The sequence below is a fragment of the Tribolium castaneum genome, chromosome 11, assembly GCF_031307605.1.
Source record: "Tribolium castaneum strain GA2 chromosome 11, icTriCast1.1, whole genome shotgun sequence".
NCBI lineage: Eukaryota > Metazoa > Arthropoda > Insecta > Coleoptera > Tenebrionidae > Tribolium > Tribolium castaneum.
Genome location: NC_087404.1, coordinates 2,814,161 through 2,831,153, shown reverse-complemented (window position 1 = coordinate 2,831,153; position 16,993 = coordinate 2,814,161). Strand labels below are relative to the sequence as shown.

At 34.5% G+C, this 16,993-nt stretch overlaps 1 protein-coding gene across 1 annotated transcript in view; it reads left to right on the top strand.

Annotated features, from left to right (window-relative positions):
• LOC107398808 (modular serine protease-like) overlaps positions 1-16,993 on the top strand; it is a 389,835-nt gene that overhangs the window by 155,917 nt on the left and 216,925 nt on the right. Inside the window, exon 4 of the mRNA XM_064359597.1 lies at positions 3,857-4,099. Within this exon, the coding sequence (XP_064215667.1) occupies positions 3,857-4,099 (243 nt within the window). The remainder of the gene's footprint in view (positions 1-3,856; positions 4,100-16,993) is intronic.

Genomic DNA, 16,993 nt, shown 5'->3' with positions numbered 1-16,993 from the left:
TCGTTTGGAATTAACCAAGTAAATAGTTTCAAAGTGGCTGAGTGATACGAAAGAGTTTTAATGCTGTGACTTTGATATTTAACATGAATTAATTTAATTCGATAATGCCAAACAAATTAACCTACGTTTCAGACGATATTGTTCGAACTCATATGATCCAGGCAATTGACAACGCGTTTCTAAATTACTTGTAACAAAGACGGATTATAACATGCTCGCGGATTCTTTGATACGTGCATCGCATTGAATTTTGCGCCCTAGTGCCGAAATTCCGTCTCCGGTAAAAGTCAGGTGATCAACACCTAGAAGGAATTCCGAACACAACCCAGACACACAAGCTTTTACAAATCAATCTGAATAAATGTAGAAGTAATTTCTCTCTATGGGTTTCACGTACACGAGCTTTGACAAAGACTTGTTCAGAACTTTGTCATTTCACGATATCAGTTTATTACAGATAACCTGTAGCCTGCAAGTACGTGGAAGTACTTGCCGTTGGAACGGGAATTACAACGTCCATTCTAAGTAGAACGGGTGGAAACTACGACCTGCCACCGTGTCTTAGACCTTGTTAAAGTTGGGGAAGAGCGTCCCCGGGGACTACGACTCTTCCCATGAAGCTGGCCAACTCACGAGCCTATAACTTCAGATCTTTGCACAAAAGAGAAACACTCTTTTGCTAACGCGTTGCGGAAGAGAAATCGTTTTACTCTAAACCTATACTTAAGTAGCAACAAATCCTTCTATTTCGTAAGATTTGGGTGTATGCAACCTTAAATTATCTGTGTACAACAGTTTGAATAGCACCGTGGGTTTTGGATTTAGATTTTGCTTGTGGTTGAATATTTGTTTGATGCCGTTTCACTCAAATTTGTCGTAACAGATTTATAAGTTTGAAGCAAAGAAGATAAAGAACTTTTAATATTGTAATTTAAAGGTGTGATGGTTGAATTAAAAAAAATGGAATTGTTTGTTGCGAGTTATTTTAAGTTGGAAACGATTTATTTAAAATTTATATAGCTGACGTAGTACGAAGCACAGGAATTTAAATAATTACTGGTCATTTCGGAATTTTCGATGATCAATAACTTTGTGGTTACGAGAAAATTTATGAAGTGAATGATAAGGATCACTATTTCGAAATGACTTAAATGATTTAATATTATAAAAATAAATTAATAAAAATTAATTAACCCTTTTGAGAGCCTACCTAAAAAAAATTTAATCCTCCAACTTAGGCGTCGTTAGGTGTTCCTCAGGAGTTACGGTTTGCAGCACGAGTTAATCGCACTAACACTAATAAGATTTGTGTTTAAACTTATCCCACTAATCACTTAACTCTAGCACTTAATTAAAAAAACTTAAATTTATTTATTTAAAAATTAAGATTAAATTCACTTAGACACTTAGAAGACTAGGCTTAAATTTATAAAAATTTAAAAGCAGCTCGAAATCGACTCACTCCGGAGGAAGTCAAAAATCAAATCCCCTTCAAAACCAAGGGCTATTCTTGCGTAAGCTACGGTAACTCGCGTACGCCTCTACCCTTGTTAAGTAGTTTCCACATGTGCGGAATTATGAAAATTTGACTCTTATAATCTCTTGGCATTTTGTCAAAACGCGTTTAACTTTCTTAATATTATTGTTAGTTTAACATTTGGGGTGTTTTCCGATTGGCAATTTCATTATTATTAAACATTAATTCGGTAATCGTTGATCTAAACTAAATACAATACAATAACGGTACGGAATTACCCCAAATATCCTGAAAGAGAAATTAAACTCCAAAATTGGTTGTTGTTAGGTCTGAAGTTGTTTTCGGAACTCAATGGAGTAAATTTTGTTTGTTTAAATAATACAGAAAATATATGGAAGAACCCCGTGAGGAAAATGCAATTTTGGTCGTACTACCCTTCGTTAGATGTCGCTCCCAGTACTTCACTGGTACTATTTTAACATTTTTGCGTTTTTTCCGAATTTCCTTAAGGATTTTCTTGTCTACTTTCCTATTAGAATTATATTAGTAATGGAGCAGCAATCGTGTCATGCAATATTTGCTTACAATAATTTAGTTAAATAAAATGATTTATACATCCGAATTACGACCGCTGCGAAGTAAATATAGGATTAAATTTTACATCAAAATGTTCAGAAAAAATTTCCCTTGTCTTTCTAAACTACTGGTTTTGTAATATGATTTTGATATGGCAAAGATATCATTAATTACTCTGTACTTTCTTTTAAAGGAATGCACATGTGTGCATGTAATTTGATATTCTTCTAAAAGCTCTGTTCTGTAACGAATTCGTCAACATCCCCGATAAAAGCAACACTTGACCAGCGTCGTTTTAGCTTTTCTAATCTATTTAACAAACATGCATTCCAACCGATCAATTAATTCTTGAAGTTTTAAGACCATTTGTTAATAATTATTAAAATGTCATGAATTTCAAAGTTTTATTTGCTGACTGAAGAACACTGCACAAAATCTCAATATTTGATAAACAATGTTATTAAAATTCTATTTTAAATAAAATGAAATTACTTTTCCTCTCTCTCTTTTTCGAGTTATTTACTGCTCATTTTTGGTGATTTAAAATGACTAAGGAACTTACTTCTTTCTAACCGTAACTTGTTACTTGCTAATAGAGAGCCATCATTTGCCACTCGACAAAATTAATGTAGGCCTGGAGTGTAAAAATATCGTAAAAAATGAAATAAATCCTGAAGAAAGGAATGCATTTTTAAGGAATTGCTTAAACTTTTACATAACTGCAACCTACAAAATGCAGGACAGGTTATCACTCAATGACTTGAATGAAAGCTTGAAAGCTTTTATTGAAAAGTATCTTTTTCCGAATCTAGGAAAATTGGTTCTTTTAACTTTAACGCCCCCACATTCGAATGCCGCTGCCAAAAGAACTTTTTCTATCGTTTCGGATAGTAAAACCAAGAAACGGAACTGGAAGTGGAAGTGAAACTCTAAGTTACATGAGTATAATACGAAACAGCCTCCAACACGCAGGGTTAAATTGCACAAATTTTTCTGTGAAAAAGGAGCATTTAAACTTGCACTCAAAAAATATGTATCCTTTTAAATAATTGTAGGTAATTTGTAATTTTTTATTTGTTTATCGTTTGTTGTTTTATGTTTATGTATTTACGCTATTAGTTATAAATTGTTTAAACCATGTAATAAAAATGTTCTTGATTCGGAGGAAATTTTTGTCTAAAAAAGGAAATTTCTTAGGTGCAAAGCGGGAAAAATCATTACTCAAGGTTGGCAACACTGCTAACGTAGCAAATTTTAATATACCAAAAAATAGCACATGCAGATTTCTCATGGATTACGTAATTTTGAGTAACCCAAACTTACCAATAAATCTCGACAATATGGCAAATACAGGGTGTATCAGAAATATGTGTGTTATTTTTAACATGGAATAAAATGTATGAAATACCTACACCAACTTTTCAATATAACATTTTGCAAAACTCTTATTCATAATTATCACTGTTTTTCTCCTTTTTTATGCAAACGAGCCGGTCAGTGTTTAATAATTAGTTTGCATCCATAAAGACAATTTTTATTGTTGCTTTAAATTGTTATATTATCCGTTTCTACCGTACCGAAAATAGTTCGATTCTTTTATGTTTTTACTTTTATACTTTTGTATTTTTGTAATTTGAAATAAATTTAAATAAAAAAGATACAAATAGAAAAGATGTTTCATTTGTCGAGCTCTGTTACCTGTTAGAATTAAGACAAATATCTCTGATACATTCTGTATATACTGTTATGATTCCCTTGTAAACGCCCTCTACACTTGTAACATAAATAACTATTTATTTTCAGATTCATTCGACAACGTTTTCTGCTCGTCGATTTTAACTGATAGGATTAATGCGATTTGTGAAATACCTTTTGGTCCAAATAAAGGCGTTATATCCTGTGACGTACCCTTACCTCCAGGTACCGTTGTTAATTACGAGTGTAAACCATATTATGTCCCAGCAAATAATGTACGTAAACAAAATCAACAAATGGTTTGTCAACCAGACGGTACTTGGAATCGTGAGATGTTGCGATGCATACCTGGTAAGCTATTATACTATTTCATTCAAAATTTTGGGTAATTTTTAGTACGCCTGCATGAGAGGAAGATGCAATAGTTTTTATTTTTGAGATTAGCCTGGTCATTTGTGTGCAGATTTCGGTTTGTACATTATAGTACAATAATAAACTCTCTAAAGAGTGAGAGTAGAGATCCTTACTACACATTATTTTTTTTTGGTAAAGTACACTATTTAGGCACAAATCGCTTGGCTCTATTTGTTTGCCCAACATTGTTTTTAGATTTGAACAAATAGCTTTACTTTTTGCAACTTGCTTTAACCTCACTGAAGTTATTTAATTTTTTCTACAATTTAGTGCGCTTGGTTTACGGGAGATCAAGCTGGAAATTTGCCTGTTTATTTCGGTGACAAGATTATACATTTCCATTGTAGCATCACCGTACCGTGACACAATTATTTTTATAAATTATAATTCTGTAGTATAGGGTGGAAAATGCTTACATACCTGATCTGGCAACGTTTTTCGCGTGTCAAAGACAATTGCGATTTCTAATTATATAAAAATTCGTTGTATTTTATACATCTGACTGTGGTGTTACATTTTGGATGGCTGAATAATAGATCTCCGAAACTAAGGAGTGACACACTCTCCAATAGTTCTTTTGTGAAAATAATTTTGGTCAAAATCGCATTCCGCTATCGTTTTTGTTTTAGACTTAAGTAAATAACGAATGAAGAGGGTAACACAACACAACCTTGATTTTGAGCTTGTTCCTGCCCATTTCCCTTATCTTTTTTCAAGGCCACTCATTCTCTATCTCCCTTTCTCTCGCTCTTACTTTTTCAAGGTCAACTCCTCCCACTCCCCCTACCACTTCAAGGCCAAGCCATTAATGAACATTGATGTTTTCAAGATCAACGCCACTCACTTTTGCAAGGCCAACAAATCCCCAGTTAGTCAAATTGAACCATACAATTGTCCTTGGTCATTTTCTACTCCAAACTTCCAAACTACTTCCAAAGTTATTACTTAAAACAAAGATAGTTCCTTTCGGGGATGATTTCACCAAAATATCGCAATAGGTTGACTAGTTCTTGGAAATAGTCTAGATCCTGTAAACAGAACTATAATTTAACTATTAACACGCGGCCATTTGATAACAAAAGAGAGTCAAAATTGATTATAAAAGCTGACCGAGAAAACTAGCTGCCAATAATTCAGACTTATTACTTTTAAATGTAAAGACGCTAATATCAAGTGAAACCTAATCACAGTCGTGACAGTTTCTTGTTTTACGTCTTGTGGACTTGAAGCTACGAGACCCTTTTTTTTTAATGAACTATAAATGTTACCGTTCTTAAATCCAAGTGTTTCAACAAAATATTTGATTACATATTATTTCGATCGTTAACTTACAATTTTGACGAAAGATTAATCATCAATTATTAGTTTTAAAATTTATTAATTAAATGACCGGGATGAACTTAAACTTCATAGGAAAACAGACCTTGTTGTGAAAGGTCAAATTGAACCTTCATTGTTTTTGTCACTAATAAGAGCACAAGTGTCCAACCAAATCCAGTCACAAGCATTCCAAACCCAAAGTTTGTACAGAGTTCATGCCCCTGTAGGAATGCCAAGGTTAACCAGAGAGACAAAAAACTTCTCACAGATTCGTTCAGACACATCTGACAACAACTTTTAATTAAAATTCAATGCCGTACAACTATACAATAATTTTAATGTCAAAAGGAATTTATTGTTAAATAAACTTGAAGTAATACCTACTTTACTTAGTTGCATAAGTCAGGTGATTTCATAGATTATAATTAATCTATGAAGTTAAGCAGCTCTCACCCCGGTCATTCCTTGGATTGGGCGCAACAATTCGTCTTTCGGAGACCTCCGGGACGGTCACTACTAGTGGTCGTTAGGTCAGGTCAGAGGCTGTAGATGCGACCTGAAAACTCTGGCACTTGGGTGATGGCATTACCATCATACGCATATACATATATTATTTTTTTTTACCTATTTTAATTTGTGGGAATTAATGTATAGGAAGAAATGTTCAATTGCTCAAACAGGTCCATCTTGCTGTGTATTCACAAATCGACTCGCCTTAGCAATGATGTTCTAACATTTTCGAACAGGAATTATTTCGTATTTCATCCGCCAAAAGTTGAATCTATAGCTATCACTTCCAATGTGCTTGTCTCTGACGAAAGCATTAACTGCTGTAAATCTATCTCTGTCCACAGTCGTTGGTCTAAATTCCAGAATTTTCAAATTTTCGGATGCGACGGACAAGATTAGCGAATACAAAGTAACGACAACGACAACTGATGTAACGATCTGGAAATTTTGCTTCGTAGAAACGAACTGCAACTCTAGCTTGTTGAAAATGTAAATTCTTTCTACAATTTACAATTCTAAAGTCTAAAATAATCCCAAAAAACGAACACCACTGATTTCAATTAATCAAATTTGTCACATTGACAGTAGCTATCATTTTTGTTTCTCAGAGCACTTGGATTCCTGATTTCAGCCACAATCCTTGCCTCAGGTCTGGTTGGGTAAATTTGAAAGACTATTGTTCGAACAAGAAGCTAGAGACAAACTTTTAGCCAATCAGCAGACGGCGTGCGAATACATCATGAGATTACACTTTTGAATTTCATACGTATTTATATGCATTTTTGTGAGACTTGGGTAAGATTATAATTATAATCCCGTAATTACGGGACAATGAAAATTGTAATATACGAGGCTTTTCCAAAGATATGGTGCAACACTTAAGGGAAGTTTTGCCTGAGAAAACGTTTGTATAACAACCCTTAGTCAAAAATATGCCGTTTCTCCCCTGGAGACAGTTTGGTTTAAATACGTATTGCTATTTAGTTCATATTAAAAGACTTCGAGATTTATTAGCTAAAATATGGCTTATAGAGAGTTTTGAGATAGAGGTAATTTTATTTTTACTCGTAGTACCTAGTAGCCTTTGATTTTAAGTCAATTTAATCTAAATAAATAACATATAGATACGCCTTGGAAGGATGGCCTGAGATTAAAACTAGCATAATTTTCGTTTTAGGTTACATCACCCCTTTAATTAGAATTTTACATTGTACCCCCCACTTTTTAAATCCACCCCTAACTCAAAAACAAGTCTATAATTATGTGTTTTCTCTACAATTAGATTAGTTTTTCCTTTCTTCCTAATATTTTTTTTCTTTCTAATAATGATTCAAAATGTAGGAGGCGTTATTTAAAATAGTAAAGGAGTGGTTAGCGACTAGGGGATGAAGCCTAAACATAAACATATGTAATGTTGATTTTGATCTCTACCTTTGCAAGTTAAATTGAAGTATAGTTTATTTACATCAAATGGGCTTAAATCAAAGGCTCACAATGATTAAAAATTTCAAAATCGACCCCCAACCCAAAAACAGATCAAGAGTTTGAAAGTAATACTAATAGCAAGCTATTATTTAAGCCCTCGTATGCAAATAATTATTGGTTGTGGAAAAATTATGCCTAAAATTAAAGAAAAGTTATCGTTTAATTTTGATCTTATTGAATCCAAAGATTCAAAAAATAATATGTACACGAGATTAACAAATAGTGATGTTTTTAATGCTCTCTTTAACTATTTAGACAAAATTAAAATTCGATGTTATTATTTTGGTTGGGACGCACAAAAATTGCCAAAAAAGAGAGCAAAAGAGCAGTTAGATTTAATACGTCAGATACAACTACAGCTAATAATTTTTATATATGAATAAATATATTACATATTGCATTGTTTAAAAAAATTGTTAAAAAGCAGATGCCAAGTAGAAACAAGAATTGTAATTGTTTGCCATCAGCTTTCAGCATCCTGAAGGGGATATGATATTAGCTGATAAGGGGTTTTTAATTTCAGATATTTTGCCATCAGGCGTTAATGTTAATTTGTCATCATTCTTAACACAGACAATTCACTGAAACCGAAATTGCACAGACGACACGTATAACCCAAACAAGAATACATGTTGAAAAGGCCATAGAAAAAATTAAAAAATATAACATTTTATCTTTAATTCCCACACATCTGAGACAGCATGTCCAGCAAAATTTATCAAGCATGTGCATCATTAATTAATCTTGAATATCCACTAATAAAAAAAAGTTAAAGATATTTATGAATTATAACAGTACAGTACTAGTAAGCACATTATGTTATTATGAATTTAAGTAGTTGTCATATTTAAATTAAATATTTTTAAATACATGTATTGTTTTAATTGGTATCACTGTGCATCAGAAATCACAACTAACTGAACGAAATTCAGCAATTAAGTTTTAGTTGGTTGTCATCTCTTGTCCTTTTTCGTTTACGCGATTTATTTATTGTTGGAGAAAACCCATAAGCACTATTAATTCACTTTGCGCGAAACATCAACTATAAAATAAATATAAATATAAAAAAATTAATGTAAAATTATATATTTTATTTTTCAAAAATAATACACATAGAAGTACGTCCCTATATGCTATGCCTTTACTTCCCCTTGTCCTACTTGTACATGTTGGCTTCACAACAAATCTCAGTGTTATTATCTCACTACGCCCAGTGGCCCAGTCTATCCATCATATGGTCGCAGGGTCTGTAATGCATAACCTTGCATCTAGTCGAGAGTGTTCACTCTTCAAAAAAAAGCCGGGAGTAGGGATGTTAGTTAGTAGTAATATCACCGAAGCGCTGACAAGCAATCAAGAAAAATAAAATATATTACTCTCAATCATTTAAAAAATTTGTTGTTTGCGCATGTGTCTCCAACGGTTCACACTTGAGTACTGTCAAAATGGTGTGTCTCTGGCTTCGACCATATATCACATAGACTGGGCAAGGTGTGATTTGTTTTGAAGCCAACTTGTGCAGGTGGGGCAAGGGGAAATGAGGCTTGGTACGCGAATTTGACCCTTAGGTACCCCTTCTCTGATTGATTCATTCAAAATATTTCCAAGTGTTTCGTTAATATTCGTCAAACTTCGTGCTTCACGATTGTGATTAAAGGAAAAAATTGTAAATTTTGGGCTTAAATTTACTTGTGAATGGGTAAAATCTGGTTCTTGCGTCGAAATATACAGGAGAAAGTATCCACAAAGGCTTCTTATTCGGTAATGTCATCCGTAAGTAAGAAAATACACGTGTTAACCTAAATGTAGAAACACACCAGTGGCGTCGTAACGTATTCTGATTTTCCGCTTTGATACTGAATATTTTTGAATATTAATACTCTGACGACAAGTCGTAAGATAGAATTAGAAGTATTTTAACTAAGGCATTTTTTTTTGAAACTCGAAAACTTAAATTATTTCTGAAAGTTGTAATGTTTTTTCAATTGTTTGCCCCTCACTCCTCGCTCCCATACATGTTGGCTTCAAACAACCTGCCTACAAACTCGTTTTACGGCGAGTCTATATGATATATGGTCGAAGGTCTATGGTTGTGATGGGACACAGGATCAATAGACAATGAAACTACTAAATTTGTCGCAAACTTTCGATACTTCATTGTATCTTCAGGCGCAGAATTTGTGTCTGTTGAATACATGCGTCACGCACTTGGATGAACAAAAGCATATTTTTACAACCGACACACCAAACTTCTAGTTTTACAAGATCCTTTTCAAACTGAGGCTGGTCACCTTGTGGAAATCCTTAGACTGAAATGCGACATGTAAAACTCAAAGTTTCGTGTGTCGCGCGTAAAACTGTGTTTTTGTTCATCAATTATATTTGATTTTAGAATTGTCTAATACCGGATAGGTTTGAATTTCCCTCCAAGCGACACAACTAGCGCTTACGTGACATTACCAGTAACTAGAACTTACAATTTGTGGTGGGGACGGCAGAGTCACCAATCTACAGCCATTATAAATATCTATAAACTATGCATTTAGTGTTGGGCTATACTTTAAAAAGATCGATATCCAGTATTGATCCGGATGAAATGTAAATGTATCAATATCAGTATTGTATTGTTACTAAAGTATCGATATTTACAATGTTGTTTAAAATGTACTACTCCAAAAAAAATAATCTTTTAGAAAAAAACCTATGTAGCGGTTAGCTACGTTTGAAGTTTTCCCGATAGATGGTAGTGCAAGTTTTTATTTACGACTAAAGTGTGTCCTAGGTTATACTGGGTGTCTCAGCTAAGAATTTTGAGCTTTATATTTCAGTTATTTGTCAACGGATGGTTATGAAATTCAGAATGCACATATTTTAGGAGGTGATCTTTCAATTAGGGGCATAAAATGATCTCAAGTTAAAAAATGAAATTTTAAAACACATTTCTTTTATTTAAAACTAGGCCAAATCACCGTTGCATCATTAAACCGCGAAAAATAAATGGCCACACAAAAAATTAACCAAATCGCTAGGCTGGTCCAAGAAAAAAATTAAATTTTGTTGTTAAAACTTAATCCAAATTTTGATAGCAATTTGGGCAGTCACCTTTTGAAACAATTGATGAAGCATTTCTAGGCGGCATTTTGTGTACCACTGAAAAAAACTGTCAAAAGTGTGCGTGCTGTCAGAAAAGTAAAATTGTTTCAGTTTGGTGAAATTACTTTAAAAACCAACAACAAAGGCTGAAATTTCTGTGTTGTTAAAAAGAAATCGATATTGGCCAATGGAAAGTGTCGTTCGACTTTTTGTGAAATGTTATTTATGAAATTTAAAGTTCAAAAAATCGTCAATAATTTGAAGACAAAGGAAGCGTACCTGAACAAAATCGGGTGAGGACAAAACACGTCACTGGAAACGAAGCCATAGTTGGGGATGTAATTCAAGTTCTTGCACATTTGTTTTGAACATGACATTTTTGCACCGGTATTTATTAGAAAAGATTCTTTAGTTATGCGATCAACGACGAAAAGGCGGCGCTGCTAATTAAATGGGCCTGTTGCCGCCTACTGACCCGTTTTTTCTGACCTGACCTGAACTAAATCTAGTGAGGACAAAACACGTCACTGGAAACGAAGCAATAGTTGGGGCTGTAATTCAAGTTTCTGAAGAGAATCGAATCAGCAGTGTACGAAACATTTTCAAAGTCTTGAATGTTCAAGTGTCTAAAATTTTTCAGTTGTTGTTCAGTCTTTTAGTCTTTTTTGAAAGAATTAAAGCATCCAGTACCAAAAGTAAGTCAAAAATATTGTTTTTTAACTTTGTATGGGTGAGAGATAATTGTGAAATATCCCTTGCGTGGCAGTTACGTTTCTGAGAGTAGGATTGACCAAAATTCAATGGAAAAAGCGGCGCTGCTGACCCGTTTTTCAGTTTTCCGACTTTAACTTGCAAGGTGGGATACACTTCAAAGCTCTTGTGCCAAAGCGATCATGATAAAAGCAAATGTCCGTTTGCTGAATTTTTCTACGTCGTGGAGACTTGCTACGATCTCTTCTTCATAATTGTTTTCGAAGATCAGCGGATTCTTTTTTTAATTCTGCAATCTCCGTGTATCCGCGCTCGCGTGTACATGAACTGAGACCTACGACGGACTATAAACTGTTTGCAGCTAATAATTCATCCATTCATTCCTACGACTTGAGAACTTTTGACCTCGACTTTCGTCTTCGAAGAAAGTTTACTTGATACTTCAATATAGCAGATGTTTCTCAGCCTTTTACTTGTTTGATGATTCTCGAAACAAACGGCTTATTGATCACGTCACTTTCCTTACGCCTCAAGAAATGGCGGCCCCAAACTCCCCATTTTGCTCTATCAAGGTAATTTCGAGTGAGAAAAATATTTTCTACAAATTGCTGTTCCAATTCAGTTGGCATGGGCGTCGTTGCTGTAGGCTTTGGAAATTCCCCCGGAAGCGGAATTCGAATGGTCGGTACTCTCTTCGGTTTTCGGATTTTCATCCGATCTCCGATGGAATCAAGAGTGTGCTTTGTGGGCACAGTTTTGTAAGTGAGATTCGATCTGTTTCTCACTTTGAAAATGTTCGTTTTGAGAAAAACGATTTTTCACGCAAGGTGGAACGTACAACCAGAACGGATGCAAGTCGCAAAGGGTTGTCGCTAATCTGAGCAGGTAAAAGTTTGGACAGGTCCGCACACTTTGACTGCTCGATCGAGACTAATTATAATCTATGAAATCAGCTAACCTATGCAACTAACAAACACAAAAGTCTGAATTTTAAACTCCCCATCTTGTTCTATTAAGGTATTCTCGAGTGAGAAAAATATTTTCTACAAATTGCTGTCGTAATTTCCTAAGCTTACGCAACCTCGTAGTGCACTTTATTCAAGCCGTCCTCAGCATCCAATAGTTCATCACATTCGACGCCTAGCTCCCGATAAGCTCAAAATTGCTAAAACGGAATTTCAAGCGATGCTGCAAGAAGGAATGATTTGGCTTTTTAAAAGCTTTTGGTCTTCACTCTTACATTTGGTGTCAAAGGAAAACTCTTCGTGGCGTCCGTGTGGTGACTAACGAGCATTAAACGCATGTACAGTTCCTGATCAATATTCGGTACCGCATATTAAAGACTTCGCGCAGTGTCTCGCCGGTTGCTCGGTGTTTTCGAGAATTGATCTAGTGCGTGCGTGTACATGTCTTTGGGTTTACGTAACGCAGCACAAACGTTTCAACGATTCATGCAAGTAGTGTTACGTGGTTTGGACTTTTGTTACGTGTACATAGATGACATTCTTGTTGCTTCAAGCAATGAAGAGGAGCATTTAGCGCATCTCAAAAAGCTTTTTAACAGACTAAATGACTTAAATGACTTTGGTGTTTTAATCAATGTTTTATTTTTGGAAAACCAGAAGTACGTTTCCTTAGACATATTGTATTTTTATCTGAAATTCGTCCCCCACCTCATGTGGGTATAGTGGGTCCACTGCCCCCTTAAAATGGTTTCCGCTACTCTCTAACTTGTGTAGGTTGTTTGACTTGCTGGCCAAAAGCTTTTCCAATGGAAAGAATCGACGCTAATACTGTCGCTCAAACGTTTTTCTCTGGATGGATTGCTAGATTCGGCACTCCCCAGAGAATAACAATTGACCAAAGCATACAGTTTGAATCGGATCTTTTCCGAAGTTTAAATTCCATCTGTGGTACAACCAGTAAGCAGGAGTATTTTGTAATGCAATTGTTGGAACTTCCAAGTTAGCTGTTTAGAGGTTCGGCAATTGGATTCAAATTACGACACACTCAAAAGAAGGACAAAATTGCAATTATTATTATTCCCGTAATCGGGACAGGCAGTCTTTGGGTGCGGGGCTTAAGCGACCCTTGCGTATCGTCATCCTTTTGGAATCCTTTTGACGTATGAACGAGCCCTTTAGAGTTAGTGGTTGCACTGTGTTTAATTTTAAAAATGTAAGTATTTCTCCTTTAATTTTGTATAAATAAACTATTTTCGTAAATTCGCCTTTTGTACCACCTGAGCAGACCCCTAATCACGCAAGGCGTGATAATGTCATCCTTGCGCTAATGGGATGGTCGAACGTTTACACCGGCAATTAAAAGCAGTAATCACATGCCACCAAGAAACTTGGACCGAAGCAATAGTTCCTCTTGGTTTTTGCACAGTTTGGAGAGAAGACCTTCAAGCCACAGTCGCAGAACTGCTCTACGATGAAAATCTTCGTTTACCTAGAATTTCTTACTCCAAGCTCTTCAAAACCGGATGATCCAGAATGTATTCATCAGATTCGTCATCAGGTGGAAAATCTGAAACCTCCTGCAGCAAGCCGGCACGGTACTAAACATATTTTCACCTTTAAAGAATTTGAAACGTGCAATCATGTTTCCTTCGAAATGACGCTAGTAAGCCACCACTTCAGCCAGTATATAATGGTCCTTATCAAGTAGTGGAGAGAAACCAGAAAACATTCCGTCTACTTATCAAAGGACGTCCGGTTACACTTTCGGCTGATCGAGTTAAACCTGCCTTCTTACTAAATGAAGACTTGGTTACCTTATATTCAAGTTCGGCATCTACATAAATTCAAACAGAAGTTCTGAGACAGACACGTTATGGTCGTACCGTTCGTTTTCCTGATTGCTACAACTGTACTGGAATAAAAATAATCTTTTAGAAAAAAAAACCTGTGTAGCGGTTAGCTATGTTTGAGGTTTTCTCGATAGATGGCAGTGCATCTTTTTATTTACGACTAAGTGTGTCCCAGGTTATATCAGTAGTTCTATGTTCGATCAGCTTTTTAGAAAGTTCAGTTATTGAACTTATATTTCCAAAATTGTAGTGTCCTTCGTTAGTGAAGTGTTTCTTATTCCTACACACGCTACATCTGTTTATTCGCAATTTTACGTATAAAATAAAATTTAATGCATTTTAACATGTTTAATATTTTTTTACGAACAACGGCTTACATGGTTATAATCTGACAATAACAACGACTTTAAAAATAATGGTTTTGAGAGCTTTTTCCACTTAGTAGATATGATGCGTTTGGTGGTGCAGATATTGCCTGCTCTAAAAAATAAACGTTCACATGGAAAAGATGTCCCAACAACAGATAAATGATTCACAGTAGCTTTTTTTAAAATGTTAAAGTGTTGTGATTGATCCCAAAATAAAATGGGTCATTTGTTAAGGGAAATGTAGTTTTATTCAAATACACTTTTAAATCTCTGAAGAAATCGCCATAACTTTCTTGGAAATTCGTTTATTCTTGTTTAATTAATTTGTGATGAAAAGTCCAGAGGCTATTCGAAGAAGAAGCCTCATGATCAGAGGATAATGAAGTATTCTCATTTTTCTTTTTTTTTGGCGGTGTATTGCTAAATTATCTTTACAAGCCTTTAATTAAATTTATGGCATTTGCACAAACCATAGCGTTACTTAAATAAACTTTCTTAAATCTGGAATCTAAAATTATAGATGTAGCCAGCAAATTTACCTTTTCAACTACACCAAATCGCTTGGTAATTTCCTTAAGATTATTTTATTTTAATGTCAGTGCTTGTTTTGATCTAGGTTTTGACTTTTTTAATTGGAACGTTAAGCAGTTAACAATAGAAATTTTTACTACTTGTTAAATACTTATTTCCTAAAATTTCTTTTGAAACCGCTACTAGGGTTTCAAAATTTCTATTTTTTTTTATGATTTGTAACTTCATACCATTGGTCACTGGCGACGAATTGATGTGCTTAATTAGAATGGGAGCAATGAAACAGAATAACCTTTCCAACATATAATATGTTGAATTCCATCTGATAGGTACAGACTGGATCAACTTGTAGGTTTTACATGAAGCAGCCACTTGTGCCTTCCGTAATTCACCAGAAACAATGACATTTTGTTTGCAAAATCTTACAATTGCTTTAGCTTCATATATAAATTGATTTATTTCAGCATCATCATTTACAACTAAATGATGCAACTAAATCCAAAGTGTGATCAAAGCAAGGCTTACTTTTTCACAGAAAGTATTCTAGATCCTTAACAATGTTTTTTCCATTATCACTAACTACGGCTGTAATTTTCTCTTCAGAGATATTCCACTCATCGCAGTCTTTCTTAATGCAATTGAGCAAATAATTTGCAGTGTGCCTTTCGTTCAGTTCAAAAACACCAATAGAAACAGTATTTAGCTTGTTGCCTAAAAAACAAGTACGCTATCCTCCCCAAAAAACTCACTGTATTTATTGTTTCTATGCACACATCCACTGTCAATGTAATGGACTGTACAAAAACACTATTCTAAAAAGACGTATAGGTAAAAATAAAGATGCACTACAAAGTGGTACCAAGGACATGTGCAACATGTGCGTTTTCAGTCGCGAATTAAAATTATTTCGATTTTTGTTTCTCTAGCCTAGGTTTCTTTAAAGATGATGATTTATTGGATGTTGTATGTATTAAAACGTAATGTAACAATAACACAAAACCATACCAGCAATAAAAATCGAAACCACTCACAATTAAATTCGAGATATATAGAAGAAATGACAAACTTACTAAGCGTTGGCTACGCCACTGAAAAAGGATGAGTAGTGTTACCAATGCGGCGGGTAGTTTGAAAAGGGTCATAATGTGGTACTGAAAAGCAGCCGACTGAAGCATCTGAAGCATAAGCTGTATAGGTTCGCTCTGTCTTTATATTGTAACGTCCTTGGTTTGATATTACTGCTTTTTTAGAACAACCTGCTAAAAAAAAAACAAAAAAATAAATAACTTCTTCAAATACAAAGTTGTATAGGTACCGAAAAACTTTACAAGCGACACTACTTTTGTTATCAAAAGCTATCGAGACTTGGTCTCAGTCTTCTCAGTTATAAGAGACGTCCGGAGCTAAATGTCTTATGAGAGTTCCAATGTAAATGGCTACCGCAGTACTTCAAAAACTACTGAACATATTTTGATAAACTTGGTTCAACGTAAAAAAGATTTTTGTTCGTATTTATCGGTCATTTTGGAATTGCGATGGGGTACCTACAAATTGTAATAAAGGTAGAGGAAGTTTGACTAAAAGTGAGGATTTTTAGAAAACGCATTTTAAGAGGTTTTTTCAAATCTTTAAAGCGACCAATAAATTAATTATTACTGTCTAAATCGATAATTTCAAGTCCGATACAATAATGTTTATAAGTAACACATCCACAGAGGTAGTCTTATTTACAATAGAAAATCGAGTGAGTAACAGAAGATTTATTTTTTAGTTAGCGCAAATAATTAGACCCAAATTTCAAACATAATTTATGAATTATGATCATAACCTTCTCCAACGATACCTAATACAAACAGATGCCTTATTTAGTACCTATCTACATTTCACAAAAACCTACTACATTTTATAGTTTCAGCTTTTCCGGGTCACATTTTTTTGTAATTTTCTAATTTTTTGCCCTCTTAACATTAGTTTTTTTTTACTTAAAGCAATTAATTA